The sequence below is a fragment of the Miniopterus schreibersii genome, assembly GCF_964146895.1.
Source record: "Miniopterus schreibersii genome assembly, chromosome: 15".
NCBI lineage: Eukaryota > Metazoa > Chordata > Mammalia > Chiroptera > Miniopteridae > Miniopterus > Miniopterus schreibersii.
Genome location: NC_138115.1, coordinates 18,867,079 through 18,887,539, shown reverse-complemented (window position 1 = coordinate 18,887,539; position 20,461 = coordinate 18,867,079). Strand labels below are relative to the sequence as shown.

The 20,461-nt window shown below is 45.8% G+C and overlaps 1 protein-coding gene across 2 annotated transcripts in view; it reads right to left on the bottom strand.

Annotated features, from left to right (window-relative positions):
* The window catches only part of GRM7 (glutamate metabotropic receptor 7), a 673,384-nt gene extending 655,655 nt beyond the window's left edge, over window positions 1-17,729 (bottom strand). For both annotated transcript variants that reach the window (XM_081159174.1, XM_081159173.1), the window contains exon 1: window positions 16,864-17,729. In XM_081159174.1, the coding sequence (XP_081015300.1) occupies window positions 16,864-17,382 (519 nt within the window). In that variant the 5' untranslated portion in view covers window positions 17,383-17,729. The remainder of the gene's footprint in view (window positions 1-16,863) is intronic.
* Window positions 17,730-20,461: the final 2,732 nt, after the last annotated feature.

The following is a 20,461-nucleotide window of genomic DNA, read 5'->3' as shown; positions in this document are numbered from 1 at the left end:
TCATCTTGCAAGGAGGGGACCACAGGGACACGCTAGAGATGTGGAGGCCAGAAGATCAAAGGCACCTATCTGTTGTTGACATTCTTCAGCAGCTGAATTAACATTAGAGGGACCATCTCCAAACTTCTTGTTGCATGCAAAAAATGAGGAAAGTCTTATTCACTTTCTGTTAGTTCAGCCAAACTCGTTACCAACAGATACAGAAGTCTAGCCTCAGGTGGCTAGAACCCTGACTGGTATCCCATAGGCCTACCCGTTCTAGACCCTTGATAACCAGACTTGCTAAGGGCAGATGTGTGGGGTGGGCAGGTTCCTCTGGAAGCCCAGATACTCACTCACTCCTCCAAAAAAAAGTGAGTAATGTCCTTAACCTTGAACAGTGGACACATATTTATGTCCACTCATCCTTCTATGTACACTCAGAGGCCAGGCCCCCCGGGAAGCCTTCGGTGACAACCTTTCGGTTCTCTAGAAGCAGAACCGTTAACAGCATGGGCTCTGGACCAGACTTCCTAGGCTTGAATTCCTAAGCTGTGCCATAGCAATTTAGGACTTGGCCAAATTAATATTTTCTCTGGCTCCCCATGCAAAACGGGGACACTTAGTAGCACTTGCATTCCTTATAAAAAGGGTTAAGTCAGCTAAAGTTCTTGCCATCTCTCTGGGGTCAATCGGTTCTAGCCACTGTTATTACCTTCAGCAATTTAAAGTATCGCCCCTTTGCCCTCCTGTGGTTCCCTGTGCCCGTCTCATTCATGACATGCACAGTCCCAGACTGTAGACTCTCAGAAGGTGTTTTCCAAAAACAAGTGGCTCTCAAAGTGTGGTCCCTGGGCCAGCAATGTCAGCAACATGCAGAGAATAGTGAGAAGTGTAAACCCACTGATCCAGAGTCTCCGGGGGGGGAGGGGGGGAGCCCGGGAATGTGTGTTTTAACAAGACTCTCTGACAAATCTGATGAACACTAAAAGGTTGAGGACAACTGAGAACATTCATCCATCCATCTCAGACTCTCCTGCAGAAGTTCACCAGAAATGAAGTTTCCAGAACCTTAAGCCTGTCCAAGGGGAGAAAGGGGCCCAGGAATCTGCCTGGTTTTCGTGCCTGCCAGGATCCTTCAGCACACAGTTTGAGAATGCCTGCCATTTTCAATGTGTGTTCACTGGTCTGTTTTCCCAATGGACTTGACTGCCTTGCAAGGAACGTCTGTGATGATGTGTTGTTGTGTGTATTATTATTATTATTATTTTTATTATAGAATCTCTAGTGTATAAGTGCACTCTCAGACACAAAGTAGCTGCTCACTAAACAGATATCTCGAAGGTCTTAGTAGAGCTTCAAGATTAATTTCTTCAGAGAAGAAATACTACACATTCACAAAAAGCACCCCCGAGCCCAGCCAGAGTGGCCCAGGAGCCAATAGGTCACTGGTTTCATTCCAAGTCAGGGCATATGCCCAGGTTGCAAGCTCATTCCCCAGTATGAGGAATGCAGGAGGCATCCGATCGATGTTTCTCTCTCATCGATGTTTCTCTCTCCCCCCCCAAAAAAATAAAAAAAAATATAAATAAAAAAGCACCCTTGAAAGTTTAATTCTTTGAATTTCCTTGCCATTTTCTTAGTTTTGATCATTTTGAATAATACCTTTTTAATTTTAACTTTCTGTGTTTCAGTGTTTGTGATCTTCAATCACACAGAAAGAAACAGATAAATACAATTAAATGTTTATTTTTCAAACCTTCACAAAAGTAAACAGGTGTAAGTGAAATTTAAATAATTAAACTTTCAAATGAGTTGTTGCTCTGTTTGCAATTCCATACTTCAGATGCTATTAAAGATTAAAACTCTACTAAGACGTTTCAAACATGCTGTATGGGTATTAAATGAATTCAATTTTGTGTGAAGTGAAAGAAATATTTCCTTCAGCAAATACATCTGCAGATATAAAATAATAACCACAAATCTACAAAAAAGCAAGTTACTTAATTAAATCTGTTTGACTATTTTCTTGGGTGAATGTGTGTCTGCTAATAATTTCATTTGTTACTTGCTAGCAGAAGTAAAAATTTATGTATGTATACATATTTCCTCAATTTAAAATTATTCACACATAATTGTTTATATATATGTAAACAATTTTAAACTGAGGAATATATGTATAGAATACATTTTTCATATATCTGTATATAAGCAATTTTAAATTGAGGAAAGCATATCCAGTGGCCTGCCTTTCCCCATGAATGGTAAAGGAACACCATTTTCTACTCTTAGCAGTAGAATGTTAGTCTACCTCTTGGGTCATTTAATGAGCATTCCTTGAAAAACCATTTGTTTAGCCAGTGATGTACTTACTGGGGGACGCTAGGCTCTAGAGCCTTTCTCAAGAGCTGATCCATAGGAGGGACAAGAAGGGACTTGTTTAGTTTGTAAAAAGCGGGAGTAGTTGGGGATGGCAGGTAGCTGCAGGCTGACGATACATGATTTCCATATATATATATATATTACCAACAAGCCCATGATTGCACCCGCTTCCCATATCAAAACCCAAAGCCTTTCTAGCATTAATTCCAGGCAAAAATAGTGAGATCCAAGTGCGCTGCTGTCCCATGACACCAAGATGCCTGTAACTAATGTGAGGATGTCTTGGTTTTGTTGGTGTAGGACAAGATAGGACAAGACAGGCTCTCAGCACCAAACCCCTGCCCCATGCACGCCAGGCAAGCCAGTGTAAGGCTTCTCTGACCGCTGCGGGAGACTCTACGGACAGGCACTCACTTTACTATGACGGTTCCTTGTACACAGTAGACATTCAACACATGTCGAATGAATGAATGAATGAATGAACTGGTGTCATAAAGCAGACCTCATACTTATCTGAAAAAAAATACCATTCAATAGGCTGAAATTCTTCCCTGTAAGTTTGAAATCAGACAAACAATTGTAAAATGTTACAGTTTAGGAAATTATAGAAACTATTTAATGTACTCCCAAAGAGTTATACAACTTTAATTTAATGGGAAAAATCACTGATTTGGGAGTCAGAGAGACCCGAGTCCAAGCTCCACCGCTACCGTATTTTAATGAGCAAACGATCCCTTCCGAGGCTCTGTTCCACGTGTGCATTAGAGGGGATCAAAATAACACATATTTTTACCATATGACTACCAAGGGATTAAATGACACAATCCATTTACAATGGCCAGCAAAGTACTTTGCACCTCGTAAGCAAGCACTCAAGACATTAGCTAATTAATATTAATAGGGAAGAGATGAAAACGAAACTCAGGGGACTGGCTCTCCTACCCCGGTGGTCCCAGTGGTCATAATGACTGTCTTTCATTCAACCTACTCTCTTCCCAACTAAGACTAAAGAGAAGAACATGAACAAATTAGGATAAACACTTTGAAAGTGGTTTTATATCTGCTGGATGCATGGATTACACAAATAAAACAATTGATTACTTCTGCAGAAATATGAAAAAACTCAAGTTCTTTATGCTATTTCTCTAGAAAGCCAATTAATAGCTCTAAGATGCACCTTCCCACCCAGCCCACCCCTGCCAGGATCAAATGATATCATTGTAAATGGTAATGTCACCAACACATAATCAACAGCCTAAGTTAAATGCCAATGAAGCCTCATAGGTTTGATAGAGAAAGCTCAGGTTGATTATTAAATGTTAAAATAAGGTAATATGACGTACTCAACCTAAAAAAATTACCCGAAGATCCAGAACCTCTCTAACAATCCTAAAAAATAACCAGCTAGAGATTCATTTTAAGTTTTTCAATAAGCTCAATAAAAGGGAAAAAAATAAAATAAATTAAAAGTCTTCCTTACAAGAAAGCATGTTCTGTAAAACTTTTAATGTACTGTTTGTTGCTGAGCACAATTCAACAAAATTCCAATGAGTAACTGCAGAAGGCCCACGCCACACACTGCAGGAGATAACTGAACTTCAGGATGAGTAAGACACTCTACTTGACCTCAAACAAATTAACATTAAATAGAGTGGATGAGTCATGTACAGAACGTAAGAACCCAAGGAGGCCGAGGTGAGCGCCTAAAGGAACGCGCTGGGATTCTTAAGAAGAAAATAAGATTTCAGTTAGTTGATTCTGGAAAGGTGGAAGGGAGTAGGTTCCTTTGGGCCTTTGAAAAGGTCCCATTCTCTCCCTTCCTGAAACTAGGAGAGGGAGGCAAGGGGAATAGAGGGAAATGAAGTTCAAGAATCTTCTCTACTGGCTGGAAGATTTTCTTACTCAAGTGTGGTATGGTAATACAGGGGTTGGCAAGAGTAGGTTTACCATTGTTTGTATGGAAAATAATACAAGAATAAACTGTTTCCTGGACTCAAAACTGTAAACCTACTTTTGCCCTCCCTGTATTTAGGGGCTCCTGAGGTCAGAGAAATAGGGGTTTGAACACCCAGAGCTCCACCTCTTGCTATGTTTCAAGTTGCTTATCTTTTCAATACTTCAGTGTCTTTATCTGTAAAATGGGGATGATGAATGTGCACCAACAGAATATCTGCATATACAGGGCTAAGTTTGGCGCCTGGCACACACAGAGTGCTCAGTAGTGTGACAATGACGGCAGTGCTGAGCGGGGCAGCGGTGGCATGGGTTCCGCCCCCCAGAACTGGCTGTGACCGGAGTGCAGCTGAAGAGCCCCTGGGCTCAGGAGGCTTTGCACACAAGCAATGCTTGATCAATGTAAGCTGCTGTCCAAATGATTATGTGCCATCTGAGAAAAGAAAAGGGCCTCAGATTTGCTCAATACTTAATAACATTAGCATAGCAGCTAAACTATTAAGTGCTTATTGTATGCCAAATGATGTGCTGAATGCTCTGAAAGAATTGCTCATTCATTACTCACAACGATGCGTAGTAGATTCTAACAGTATAACCCCTTCCTTTTCTGACGCACAGTGAGGCTGAGAGTTGACAGTAAGTCCCTACGATCGCACTGTCAGCGGGTGATGGCAACCAGTTCAAGCTCAATCTGTGTGACTTGTTAACCACAAAAATGTACAATTAAACTTTTATCTTTTTGCCGGATTCTCCTTCTGAAGCTTCAACACTTCACTTTTCCCCTGGGAGACACCCTGCTCGGCCTCAACATCCAACTTCCCTTCTCAAAACAGGAATTATTTAAATGAGCAGTAATTAATGGCGTGTCCTGGTAAAGCCACTTTGATGACTAGGGGCCAGGTACCGGTGGAAGCAATGCTCTGTCACAACTCTACCCTTGCACAGAAACACGACAGGAATGGGGGTTGGGGACTAATGGCATAAGGCACAGGAAATACAGCGCTAGTGCCTGGGGTGATGATGATGATGACAATGATAATGACGATACCATGATGAGCAGCCCTCACTCTGCTCTAGGCCCTGGATTAAGTGCTTGGCCGTGGTACCCTCATTTAACCTTGAAAACAGTACTATGGGGATGAAATACCATTATGATCATTTTACCAAGGCCCAGGAAATCAGGTAAATCGCCCAAGCTTACATGGTTAGAGAGTGGGGAGCAGGGATTCGAACTACGTTCAGCACCTGCAGTCTCAATCATTACGCTACACTGCCTCCTGAAGACAGAGAAACTCAAACCATCTTTCCCCATAACCCACTCCTGCACTCCAAACTTAAATAAATCCGGGACTCAACGACAGCAAGCTTGGAGAGTGGAGCTCAGGGAGTGCCCGTCATCTCTGCACAATGTTCTTTGCTCATGAGATGCAATTCTTGTGATGACTCTCAACCAATTACCAAGAAACAGGAGGCAAAGACTGTGTGTCCCTGCTGAGGAGGAAGGTGGGACAGCATGTTTGACATTGGGCTTAAGTATTTCGGAAAACGTGGCCCCAGTAGGCATACCTACTAGTAGACTTTCCCCACCTACCAAAGGCAAAAGCAACATTTCATTTTCATGGCACTTTTCATAGTTCCCCTCTTCTCATGCCTGTGATTCATGCTCTGGCCTCTTCCTTTCTCCAGTTTGTACAGAAAGATGATAAATCTCTCTGTGTTAGGAGAGGGAGTCATGATGCCTCAATGTTTTGTATTTTTTTATCTTAATTCTATTATGCAAACTCTACTGAATTTAATTATAATGAATACGAAATTACACAATTCTGTTCTTCAGATGCTGTATTTTGATAAAATTTACTACATGCCGCTCCCCCTGCACACTAGAAATAGATGTGTTGATATAAAATTTGTTATAATTACAATTAAAATATAGTTTACATAATGATAGTGTTAAAATGAAATTGTAGATGTGCAGAGACAACGTGGTCATGCATTTCTTTTTCTTTTTTATCCTCACTGGGAAAAATGTTTTTCATTGATTCTAGGGAGAGAGGAAGAGGGTGGCGAGAAAGAAACATCGATCAGTTGCCTCCTGTATGTGCCCCAACTGGACTGGGGATTGAACCCACAAACTGTGTATGTGCCCTGACTGGAATCGAACCCGTGACCCTTTGGTGCACTGGATGATGCTCCAACCAACTGAGCAACACTTTCCAGGGACATTTTTAAAAATATATATTTTCTTTGATTTCAGAGAGAGAAAGGGAGGAGAGACAAACATCAATGATGAGTCATTGATCGGCTGCCTCCTGCTGGGGATCGAGCCTGAAACTCAGGCATGTGCACTGACCAGGAATCGAACCACGATCTCCTGGATTCCAGGTTGGTGCTCAACCACTGAGCCACACCGGCTGGGCAGGGCCTTTTTTTTTAAGTATAAGTACATGTTTACACAAATAGCTGGTAGTCAGATGAATATGGACAGAATTTTGGTTTAACTACAAAGGTTGTTTAAGGACTTGCAAATATCTAAAGGGAGCTCAAACCCAGTGAGTAAAAATTTCACTGCCATGCTTTCTATTGCAAAGGGCATGAAAGATTTGAAAGCCCTGGTAAAACTGTTCCAAGAAGCTATCCATATGGTTAGTATAAGACAAGCACATTATTTTTCCTGCTTAAACTCTGATGTATTTCAGGGATGCAAATTCTCCACTGAGTTTGATGAGGCATAAAATAATATATATATAATTGCACTGAACTAGATTCTTCACAATTACTTGTAATTAAAAAGAGATGCCCTATTGCAACTAACTTAAACCTCACAAAATGTGGGTGTGGCTACAATATCAGAGTGAAAGGCAGGAGATTGGAATGTTGACTCTAAATATTGGCAGTTAGGGTGTTTTGACTGAAACAAATGTGTCACAAACACTATTAAAATAATGTGACACCATTTTGTTCAGTTTTACTGTGAAAGCAAACTAGGGTTGACCCTTGAATAACTCGGGTTTGAGCTGCACGTTTCCACGTATAGGCATATATTTTTCAATAAATATACCCTTTGTATCCAGGGGTTTCACATCTGTAGATTCAACCAATCGTTGACCGAAAACAGTATTTTTGATCTGCAATTGAGAGTCCACAGAGGCGGAGGGCAGACTATATGCATTGTTCTACATCATTCTGTACAAGGGACTTGATCAGCTGTGGATTTTGGTATCTGCAAGGGACACTGAGTTTTGGGGAGTAAGAAGTCATATGTGGATTTTGGACTGTGCAAGAGGGTTGGCGCCCCTGATCCCCATGTTGTTCAAGGGTCCATTATACAGGACTTTTCTCACTTCAGATAATTATTCTTAGCTAATTCTTATTAAATGTTTTGAGAACACACAGTGTTAATCACATTATTTCATTTAATCTTTATAATGACACTTCCATGTAATCGTTCTTAATATCTTCATTTTATTAAAAGGTATCCTTAGTCTATCTAGACCTTTCTTCAGAACTCCAGACTTGCACATCCAACTCCATATTCAACATCTCTACTTGGATATCAAGAAAGCATCTCAAAATCTCTCTCTCCAAAACTGACCTTCAGCCCCTCAGATGTGTGTTTCCCTGAGTCTCTTCCATCTCAGGCAACAGTAACTTCCCCTGTTCAGTGGCCCCATTACCCAAATCTTGTATTCGCCCTTGTCTTGTTTCTTCCTCTCATGTCTCCATTCCGTTCCTCAGAAATGCTGTCATGACCTTCCAAATCTGCCATTTCTTAGAACATCTGCTGCTAATATCCTGGCACAAGCCACCAACATCTATCTTGCGGACGTCGGTAATCGCCTCTTGAGATTCCATGTGATCCCACTCTTTCTCCCTGTGCTCAACACCCCAGGGAGGCTTGTTATTTCCAAATGAGGGACAGGTCGTGGCACACCTGTGCCAAGGTCCTACTATGGGCTGCCTGCATTTAGAGTAAAAGACAAAACGCTTAGGATGGCCTCCAAGGACCTACTCATCTACTCCACGACATCTCTGACCCCAAGCCCTCAGGCTGCCCCTTCCTCCCCACTGACTGACTCAGACACCATGGCCTCCCTGACCTTCCTCTAGCCTGCCAGGAGTATTTCTGCCTTAGAGTTTTGACACTGGCCGCTCCTGCTTTCACGGTGTGATCTCCCTCAAATCCCTCTGACAAATCCTTCACTTCAAGTCTTTGCTCATATGGCACCTTACGAAATCTATCCTGAATACCTTATTTAAAATTAGAGCCCACTTGTATTCCCTACAGCACTCAGAACCCAACACTCCTCAGCGCTCCAGATTCCTTTCCTCAGCCTATAGCACTCATCAGCTTCCAATGTACCATAGGACTCATTTATACACTCATCTGTCTCCACCTGACAGTGTAAGCTGAGAGGGAGAGGCAGGAGGGAGGAGGGAGGGAGGGAGGGAGGGAGGGAGGGAGGGGAGGGAGGGAAGGAAGGAAGGAAGGAAGGAAGGAAGGAAGGAAGGAAGGAAGGAAGGAAGGAAGGAAGGAAGGAAGGAAGGAAGGAAGGAAGGAAGGAAGGAATCTATTTATTTATTCACTGACAGGTCCAAGCATGTAGGAACAGTGCATATGGGGATGCTTAATAATAAATATTTCTGGAAAAATACAGATGAGGAAGCTAGCAGTAAGGTCAAAAAGTTTAAGTAACTTCCTCAAGATTCTGTAGCTAGAAAGGGTCACAACGGAATTCAGACTTGAGGCTGGCCAACTCCACAGCCCGCCGCTCTCAGCCTCCCTGCTATCTCAGGTCCACGGGCTTCATGATTTGCTTTAAGCAGTGCCAAGGGAATTCTCATTCCACTCAGTAGCATCACTAAAGTGGCCGCTGTCTCTCTGTGTGTACATTTTCCATTTAAACAAAAGAAACAGAAAAGTGATTATTATAGCAATTTTAGAGCAAATCTGGCAATAGTGACATTTAAGCAATAGTGACATTTAACGATGGCATAATAAATAAATGATAACTTTTAAATGTAGGCGACACTTATCACGTGCTAAACTCTATGCTAAAATATTTCCATGCATGTTCTGTGCAACCCTTACAGTTATTCAATCAGACAGGTACATTTTTCCTATCCCCATTTCAAAGCGTAGGAAACTGATGAGAGAGGTGTGGTCCATGTATGATCACAGTCAGACAGGTAGTAAGTGGTGTGAATTGAAATTCAGGTCCAAGTCCAGAACTTTACGCTTAACCCCTACATGAAAATTCTGCTAAGTCCTTGACAAGTTTTCTACTAAAAAAAAATCCCCCATTATATCTGCCTATGCTAATACCTTCAGAACATAATCCCTTTTAAACCATGCAAAAATGTTAAAATGGTATTTTAATAAATGGACATATTTATATCTAAACGATAATGCAGAAAAGCAGTCTGAGCCCTTGGAAGTGGCTTCCTTGCTATGTTCCATCAAGACTAAGAGAGAAAAAAATCAGCAGCCGCACAAAGTAGAAAGCATAACACCCGGAGATGGAGAATTCTGTAAATGACCAATTATAAAACTATTACACTGCGGCACTTTTATAGCAACAGGCAAAATAATCCATTACACTGAAAATTCTCCTGCTCCTCACTCTGCGGCCCACACAAACACTAATGTTGCATTTATTAGGATGTATTTCCTGTGCTCTTCAACTTGACTTTCAGCAATTGTATTAATACAATCCTCTCACTTTGCACATATATCTGAATGATGGATTTCCCCTCTTGAGGTCTGTAGAAAGAGTGGAGTGAATGAAATAAAGTTTAGGAAGAGCCATCATAAGCCATAATGATGGGCAGTGAATCAGGACAAAGAGAACCATCTTTTCTCGTTATTTGATTGAAAAGCCTACAGTATATTTATTGCCCGCATATGGGGCTACCTGTGGAATGAGGAGGAGGCAGCCTCTTTCACTGGGGGTGAGGATTGCTGTGCTCAAGTTTCTGTGGGCCCACAGAGTTAACCTTGTTTTAGGACTGAAAATATTATATCTTTCTATACACAGATGTGGTTAAGCAATCAGCAACTTTGATGTCTTTAAGCCACTGTAATTCCAGGGAAGGCAAGGCTATAATCATTTTAAGCATTTCTGCATTTGTACAACAACTGAGCAGTATGCTTAGTGGTTAGCAACCTGGGTATTGTCAGAAAAATCGGAGTTTGAATCTGCTCTTTGACACTTACCTGCTATGTGATTTTGGGTTATGAGAATCACTTTCTTCAGCTGTACAACAGGGATGAAAATATGCCCTTTGCGGGACTATTGTAAAAACTAAATGAGAGGAAATATTTACAGTACATTGCAGAGTGAGGGCTCAATTATTATTATTATGGTCGCTAGTACTATTATTGAAAAGAAATGAGAGCTTCTGATCTCCTAAAATAAGGTATGTGTCCTGCATCACTATAATCTCATATATTTTATTTTCGACCTTATAATATCGATCCAAGAAACATTTAGTAGTAAATATAACTGAAGGGAGGTTACTTGTCAAACATGGAAATAACATAATTATTAAGTGTGTTGGCACAATACTCTTCTCAGGTAAATATTTACTTGTAAAAAGATTTTATTGTTTTGTGTTTTTATTGAGTGTATAAACCATATATGTTTACTCTACCAATTGGCACAAGGTCCATTAATTAATTAGTCTGGCTATGTGTTACACAAATGTCCCCTTAAGTAGCAATCTCATATGTGCATGTTAGTGGCTGGGAAAATGTGTTTGCCACTTTCCTTTTTTGCCTTCAAGTAAAAGAGGGTGAGGAGTGGAGTTAGGCTTGATGCCTCCTGTAGAGTGACCCAGGAGTTTACTGGACTCCGTACTCCATTACGCCATAAAAATGCCTCTGTGCCCTGGGGACATCAACAAAAGATTTGTTTTAATGAAGGAAACCAAGTATGATTCTAAAGCTTCCAAATGGAAGGCGTACAGGCCACAGTTTATATCAGAAAGTGCCTGCCCTCTCTCTCAGCTGCATCAAGATGGGAAAGATGGGAGTGGGGAAGGATGCAAAGCTTTGAATATCCCAAACCTGGGCTAGAAGAATTATATTAAAAGTAAAGAAAATATCAGATATCATTTGTCACTTGATTTCCAGTCAGCGGGCCTTACATAATAAACAAAGGAAACTGGCTCTTGTAGCTATGATGCTTTCAGTTGCTTTCAACGTGGCTGAAAGGAAATCTTAAAAAACAAAACAACAACCAAGTATTAGAAATTCAAGGATGCAGTTAGAGTGGGCTGGATTTTGGGAGTTCCAGAACACTGACAGAGCTCCGGCTCTCTCCATCCCTCAGCCCTGCTTACCACAGCATGACTTTTCTCTAGAGAAGGTCTCTTCTTGTGTTGGATGACCACTGGGAGTCCCAAAGACTTATCCCTCCAGCTTAGAAATTCCAGAAAGAAAAGACAGTTTGACTTTTTTTTTTTTGAAAGGAAAGCCTTGGGGAAGATTCTGATAGGCCAAGCCAAGGTCAGATGCCTACACCTGAACCAACCATCCCCGGGGCCAGGGAGGAGGCAGTATGTCATTATTTGCAGTTTTCCAAAAGAAAAGCCTGGTATTTTTGCAGGATGAAAGGGGATAGGACACTGAATAATGAGAGCTGCATCTGCTGCCTTAAACTCCACCATTCTTACTTCCTGGCCCAGCTCATAACCAGGCAGTAAGTTGACCTAGGAGTTCTTTTCCTCATCACTAAAGCCTTAATATATATCACTAAAGAGCACCCTGGTAAAATAATAAGAGAAAAGTCTGAATGTGGGAAATCAGCTAGACTAATATTTACTAAGATGGTTATGTCAAAATTTATCCTTAAAATGTCCCCCCAAACTCATTCAAATGTTCCAAGTGGGAGCTAGAAATACAACGTTATGAGGTTTTGACAAGAGCAAGTTTTCTCCAAGCTAAACTATGACACAAAGAGATTCAAGACTTATAGAAATTACATTTTTTAAAGAAAAAAATCAGATGAGAAAAAGGAGGCCTAGAAAAATTAAGTGGCTTATTCAAATAACACAGCTAATTAACGGCAGGGTCGAGGCTAGAGCATACTTTGTGTAATCTGGCTACATACAGTCTTTTAAACCCATGATGAGACCTATAGATGCAAAAAACAGAGCATTTATGATTGGTTAAATTCTAAGTGTTTATAAAGTTGCATTAAAGGCATCCACTGTTTCAATGATTCTTGACGAAAAATGTCCAAAGACATCCTGATTGGATGAGTCTGCACACATAAAATACACGTGGAGGTAGCTTCAAATATAGTATGTGCCTGTCCCTCTTCCTTCCCTCTCTGCTCTTTTAAAAAATGCCCCTTTAAAAATTTCCTACTCACCATCTGTTAGGTAAATGTCCTGAAACACAGTAGACATGGAGGCAGAGATTGTTATAGAGGCTATACCAAAAGGCACTGACACCGATATTTATGAAATTTTAAAAAGAGTAGGTTAGAATTGCCTTTTAAAAAATCCACTATAGTAACACCACGCCATACCAGGTATCCAGTTCTATCCAATTACAGATAGATGATAGATTAGATGATGATAGATGATGATAGATAGATAGATAGATAGATAGATAGATAGATAGATAGATAGATAGATAGAGATAGAAAGATAGATAGATAGATAGATAGATAGATAGATAGATAGATAGATAGATGATAGACAGATAGATAGGAAGAAAGAATACTAGGCACTTATACATAAAACGTTGCCCCCAAAGTTTGAGATAATATTCAAGCTTCAACAGACAAAGAAAACATTTACCGCTTTGCAAATGCATTTCATTTATAGTATAAGGGCCACAGTATAGATTTGCAATATGCCCCAACAAGGGTCCAGTGAACCACTTTTTCCATCCAGTTGCTTTTGAGGGAACAAAACTGCAACAGATGCCATTCAATTCCCAGTCTATAGCTCAAACTATGACACTACACATGAAATATTGTTCATTCAGAGCCAGGATGTAGCAAGAATAATTTATACTCTCAGAGTATTTTTGCTCAAGTCAATAACAGAGAAGCCTTGAATAAAAATGCTGCCATTACTTTCCACTATAATATATCTTACTTATAGCCCGTGAAACAGCGGTCAGGGGATTTAGCCTCTGGGCACCGTATTGCATAAGCTCTCCACTTTTAGCCATCCCCATTCTGTGATTATTTTCAAAATATGTTACTCATAGTCAATATTAATTTACATTTAATCTTTCTTAGCATCAGAGAGTATTATTTTGTACAGGCTCAGAAAAAAATCTCCAGAAATTCCTCCCCGATGCTTCTTTCAGGCTGAAAATGCATTGCAGGGCAGTTACGGTGACTTAATTGTAGTTGGCAGAGCCCTGGCCACACACTAATTTCATTAGCCTCAAATTCCTGGATTTGAAAGGCCCACTGGATATGATTCCTGTCCTCAGACATGTCACTTACTAAGCGATTCAGTGTGCAGCTAGAGGAGAGAGGAGAGAGAGGCTTGCTCAGCTCTATCTCTGGTCTGCTACACCAGCAGGCAACTGAGAATCTGGAGTCGCAGACACCATTTACATCTGAGGAGTCATTCTTGCCCAGGTCCTAACTGTCAGGGAGGAACTTCATTCCAGGCTTCACTGGCGGCAACAGCATTTGTTTTGTTGCATCTGTGACTATCTCATTACTCCCTCCTGGCCCTCAGTGCTTAGCAACCCCCATTTAAGTCACGAAGTGCCCTTCCCCAAGCCTAGAAGCTTATCTCACCTTACATTTCCGCCTTAAATGATGGGTTCGGCATGGTCCCCACAGCAACCCACAGGGACTGGGGAAAAGAGAATCAGAATCTCTGGAGAGCTAAGAATTCCATAATTTAGAGGAGTTTCTCTTTTACAGGACAGTGTTAATTGAGCTGAACCCAGCAATCCCAGGAAGATTCACCTCCCGTGCTTTCCCTCTCTCCCTAAATTAACTGTGCCTTTGAAAAGTGGGTCTGCACACCACTATTCTCTCCACTTGCTTTGCAGGCTCGCCCGGTCTGGGGGTCTGGGGGCCTGGGGGCCTGGGGATTGGACTGCGTGCGTGCCAGGAGCCGCTAAGGTCACATGCAAGAGAGGCCGCTATCTATTCCAGCGTGGGCAACGTTTACGCAGGATGCCCACGCCGCCAGTTAGATAACTGCTTGCAGCACAAGCTACAAGTTGGTGCATTCCTCCTCCTACCAGCCTCTTCTCAATAAATGCAGGTGAAAACTGGGGGCTCTCTTCCCCTCAGCTGTTCAATCCAGCATGAATAGCTGCAATTTGCAAATTAGAGGAAAATGACAGTGTTTTCTCTGAACGGCTCTGCTCCCAACCCACACTGCTCTCACTGGCATTCGGTTCCTTTCCTTCCCAGCCCAGGGAATGGAGGAACTAAGTGTCAGGCAAGCTGTTCCTTCCCTCACAAGTGCCTCAGGTTCACGCACCAGAAGAGGAACCAGCTCCCCCTGGCATCTTTTCGGGCAAACACAGTCCTTCCACCTAGTCCGCAATCTCTCTCTTGACTTGAACGGTTCCCTCTTTTTTCCTGACAGGCCCATCTGCAGTACTGCCCTGCCCTGAGTGGAGACAGAAACAGGCAGCGAAATAATTTAAAAATGCTAAACACCAAACACACCTTCAACCCCTGGGCTCCGGAAAAGCCTGGGAACTGCCCGGGGAGTCTCAGGTGACCTCTGACCTCATCCTTTCCGCAGCGCTGACCCCTCAAGTCGTCTAGCTTTAGGCTCAGGGGTGAAGGAAGCACTAGCTTCTGGGTTTTGCTTTGAACGACCCCAGCTCTTCCGGAAAGCCTCGCCTCAGAGTGAAGGCTGGCCCGCAAACACTTGGGGTTTGCAACCATCTAGGGGTCTTCCCCATGGCATCCTCAGGAGGTGCTGGGGGGGCTCAGACATCAGAGGCCACACCAGGCTGTGGCCTCGGAAGGCACCCCTCCTTCTGGCACAAAAGCAAACTTCACACTCGTGGGAGCTGAGGTGGTGACAGCCTCAATCTCACAAGGAGTCCCCTCCAGAAACCCAAACCCTTAGGAAAAGCCCTGGAGAGGGAGCCAGGTCTTTAACAAGGGAGCATTGAGGGCACCAGAGTCAGCCGGCACATCTGGAGAAGGGATTAACTGGGTCTGGGAACTGCCAGGCAGGGAGAGAGCTGTGCATTAGGAAACGATCGTCTCAAGGCGGAGACGCACAAAACCCGGAGGTGGGGGCAGAGAGGGGAAAGAGAGGCAGAAAGGGAGGGGAAAACAGAAAAAAACAACAAAGCAGGGAGAAAGACCAGGAAAGTGCACAGGGAGAAACACGGGGGAACGGGAAGGAGGGAACCCGTATTCACGCAGACCCCGAAACTCAATTTCTTAACCCGAAGCCATCCGTTTATAGCCAAGCAGCAGGGGAGCTGCGGGGCAGAGGCTGCGGGAGCGGCCGGCAGGGAGCTCTGCGGGGAGCTCTGCGGGGAACCCCCCCCCCCCGCCCACCACCGCGGCCCAGCGGCCCCCGCCTCGCTCCCCGCCGCGGGGCCCTGCGCGCCCTGCGCCCGCAGCCGGAGGACCGCGGGCCTGGCTCCGCGCGCCCCCCGCACCGCCTCGCTCCAGGCGCCTCCTCGCCCGGCTCCGGGAACGGTCCTGGGAGCGGAGGACTGGGGTGGGGGGTGGGGGGTTGCATTGGGGGGGGGGTCTTGGGAAAGGACGGGCTGAGGAATGAAGCAGCAAAAGCGATTTTTGTTTCGCAGTTAGTATGAGCTCATCTCTGGCTCTCCAGTGGCAGGAGTAGAAAGCTGGTCGCCCAGCTCCTGCCAGGGGCCGGACTGCAAATGCCATTTAGACGGTGCCCACACGGGCTCACATCAGACCCCCGGGGGGTCACGTCTGTGGGTGGCATCTCCCCGCTCGGGGAGCGTCCCCTGCCTTCCGCCTCGCGGAGACAGGCTACAGGTCGGGGAATCCAACCCGAGAGAGGTGGGCCATTAACATCCGCACGGAGGCGACGACCTAGCCCTCGGTTTAAGTGGTGGCTCCCTAGCTCTTCTGGAGAATTCCCAAGGCAGCTGCGGCGCGCCGGCCGGCCGGCCGGGGCTGGGAGGCTGGGAGTTGAGAGATGCCCAGGCTCCAGGCGTCTTCTCATCTTTCACATTCCACGCGCCTCACCGGCTCTCGCAGGAGCCCTGCACTTTTTACAAGCCTGGTTTTCGGACCATATTTCACTCTAATGCAAACCCATTTAAATCATCGCCTTGTTTTTCGCAGGTTGCTTCTTGCAAATGGGGCCATAAATCCAAGATGTCAAGCCGGATGGAGTGGAGCGCGGACAGGGGAGAGATGGAAGGGAAAATGAACCAGGCGGGGAAGGCACCTCCTCGGGTGGGGTGGAAGGGATTCGGCCGGCGCTCCAGGGTGGAAATGTGCGAAGGCTGACCTCACCCCGCACCCCCGGAGTCCAAGCCAGCTTTTTAGGATAAACAGCGCGGGAGGTACGGCGCGCTCTGCCCCAGCGGGAGCGCCCCCCTACCTGGAAAAGCCTCAGGATGTTGGCTACCATGATGGAGACAGAACTCCCCGAAGCCCCAATCACTCCAACTACTTTCTCCGGCTTGACGAACACCGGAGGCTCGCCGTTGGTGCAGCGCACGTCGGAGGTGTCTTTCTGGATGAGCGCCTGGACGAAAGTGAGCGACTGTTCGAGCGCGTAAGTGTCCCTGGAACAAGTGTCCAGGATCCGCGCGCCCAGCGTCACGTTGGGCAGCAGGTTGGGATCGCTGTTGATCTGGTCCAGGGCGTAGAGCATCGCTTCCAGCCTGTGGATCCCGTTCTCCCTCTTGATGTCGCCGCAGGGCACTCCGCTGGGACCCTTGGCGTGCACTGGGAACAGCCCCCCGAGGGTGACGTCCCCCTCGATCCGGATCGAGTGCGGGGCGTACATCTCCTGGCCGCGCGCCGCCGCCGCCAGCGCGCACAGGAGCACCTCCAGCACGCAGCAGGGGAACTTCATCAAAGTCAGGACGCGGAGCAGCTTCCCCAGCTGGACCATGCTGCTCGGGCGGCTGCGGCGGCGGCGGCGGAGCTGGAGGGTCCGCGAGCGAGCTCGCCGGGGTCCGGGCTCCTCCGGGCGAGCTCCTCGGGGGAAGCCCAGGGGCGCCTGCTGGCACCGAGGGTGGGGGCGCCCGGGGAGGGGCGGCGGGAGAGTGCGGGGGGTCCCGCAGCGCCTGCCAGCTCTGGGCGCCGCGCGCTCTCGGGTTCGCCGGCCGGCGCTCCGCGCGGGCGCTCTCGGGCTGGCTGCTCGCGCTCTCCAGCAGCCCGGCGCTGGGGAGAGGGCACGGATTGCTATCGCTTTAAATGGTCGTTCGGCTCCCTCTCCTCCTCCCACTCCGGCCCTCCCTCCCTGCCTCGCCAGCTCGCGGTCTCTCCCCACCCTTCCCAGCGCCCGCCCTCCCCACTGGTTTGCATCATCACGCAGGGAGGGGCTGCGTGCTGGGGAAAGGGGGGGGGGGAATGGGTGGGCGGCTGGAGGGGAGTGTGGGGGGAGTGCCTGCGACTGGGAGTTTCTCGGTCCCCAGGGAATCTAGGGATCTCAGGTCGCCGGCGAGGGGTGAGCTCTTGCCCCCATCTCTGGAGAAGCCTCTTGATCCCGTGCCTGCGCCCACGCGCGCGGGTGGCACCAGCCCCGGGATGGGGCGGGGATGGCTGGTGCTGACAGCTCCCAGCCCCGAGGTCCGGAGCCCCGGCCGTCAGCTCCCGGAAAACGCCTGGGAGTCTCGAGGTGGAGAAACCAGTGAGGGAGGGCAAGCGAAAGACTCCTCTCCATTGCTGATCCGTCTGTAAGAGTTTTTCCCAAGAAAAACGTACAGGCGCACAGGATCCTGACTGATGACTTACAGCACCTCCACCAGGAGCCTTCCCCGGGGCCAGGCACCGGCCAGCACGCAGGGAAACACGCCGAGAACCCTTGGGGATGGAAGTGCTTTCTTGGTCTTCAGGGTTTACTGGGGCCAGGGCCAGACGAACCGACCGAAGTACCACTGAAGCTTGGGTGGAAACCTCAGACTGGCCCATTTCTTCTTGAACTCTGCAGAGCGCACTTTCTTCTCCAGCGCTGACAGGTGTTTGGCTCCCTCCTACCCATTTCCAGAGATGCTTCTGGGCTGGTGACAGGTTTTGGAGGGCAGGAAACAGCAGAAAAGAGGTGCCAGGAGGAGGAAGAAAGGGGACCAGACAGAAGTCTGGGTGATTCCAGATGCCACTCTCTCCTTCTCTGGCACAGATGTGGGGGTAAAAGGATGCCACAGCAGGTTGCAATGCAATTAAAAAGCTGTTTTTTTCAAAGATGCCCCTGCAGGCCCAGCACAAACTTGGCCCATTAAAGCAACAAGTGGCCCAGTTCCTATATAAGGAAAGGTGATGCCTGTCCTTGGGGACCAGAGTGGACTTAGGAAGGTTACCTCCGCTCTTCACGAGGCTTTCTGCTGGAGTGCAGCAAAACTACTGGGCAGATACAAGGGTGAGAGAAAAGCAGAAACAAGACTATAGTTTTTGCTGTTGTTAATGTACTAAAGAAAGATTACCTTGTACAAAACACACACACACACACACACACAACCCCAAAAGTCAGTAGACAGGCAGTTGGTTGTCCCTGCCACCAATTACCTATGTACCCCCTGGCATTTCTGTTCCCCTGCCTAGGTTTTAGTTTCCCCATCTGTAACATGATGAGATTGAATTGGATGCTCTCCAAGTTATCTTTTAACTCCCAAATCCTCTGTTAAAATAGGCCGTGTGCCTTTGGCCGTGGTGCTCTTTTGAGGCCAATTTACTCCGTTGCTTTATATGTAGGAGACCGGTTTTTTGATATCCAAAGAATATTAGAAACATTTCCTGGTATAGAGGACTTTATTATTTTGCCCACCATCTATTCCTCTTTCTTCTAAGGACAGTCGAGTCCATCAATTTCTTTTTGGATCTGTCCTTTCTCCCTATTTCCATACTTAAGGTCTGAGAAAAATAGCACTTTGCATAACCCAGGCTTGGCCAGTCAAAGCACGGTACCCTTCTAGCTATAGTGAGGATGAGGTTAAGGAGGAGAATGGAACTCATGGAGAACCAGCCAAGGCTAGTCCCTGGATTTGCTGAAGTAACTCAGCAGGTAGAAACGCAGTTACCGCTGTCCAATAGACAGTCTGCACATGAGTTGGGGAGAAAAGGGGTCCCCAGCCTCAAAACACTTTCTATCTTTTGGGCAATGTTGTACTATTCTGATTTTGTAAGAACAACATTTTACTGCCATCTTCAAGAAAACGGTGCTGTAATTAATATACTGATCTATCCATGTATACAATGTGATTATCGATCGCTTTTAGATGAGGTGCCCTGCTATACCTTGTGCAACCTTATGCTGTGGAGCTATGAGGATAATAGGCCTGTAGCTGGGCCAGGGGCTTCCACATCAACAGGGAGATATCTGAGTCCCATCACAGGAGATACAAGAGAGGGAAAAGGAAGGGAGGAAGGAATGGGGGTAGAGATAAGCAGGGGCCTGATTAAAAGATTTGAACTCCTGGATTCAGCCTTGCCTGAAAGACTGCCTCGGGATTGTTTTTTTCCAATTATATAGTATTTTCTTTCTCTTGTTTGAAGACAAAAAGACCCTCTTTTAATTCACCTGTCCCAGCGCACCGGGTCAGAAAGGGTGCGACAGCTGAAATAGGTAACTGGTTAAGGTAGCATCAGCTAACTTGGAAATATAAAAAAGAGCAAACAGAGCAATAGAAAGGCCTACTTGGAAACACAAGTACTATGATCCTAATATTTAGGCATCAGTACTTCAGGCTGTATTTGACAGAGACCAGATCCTTATTAGGTTTTAAAGTTAAGGCTATTTATTAGGAACCCGGTGACAAAAATATTTCGAGAGCGGGGTAGCAAGCAACGTCACTTGATTTTTTTTGCCTGTTTACGTCTGGCCCATGCTCTGCCCTTCCGTTTCCATTTCATACCTTGTGACTGCTCAGTGAACAGATCGTGGCTGACTTCCGAGCCCGCCCTATTCTCTGCTCTCTCTGCTCTGTTCATTCTCCCCAAACATCTGGCAGCGATCGCTCTCCTCTCTTCTTTGC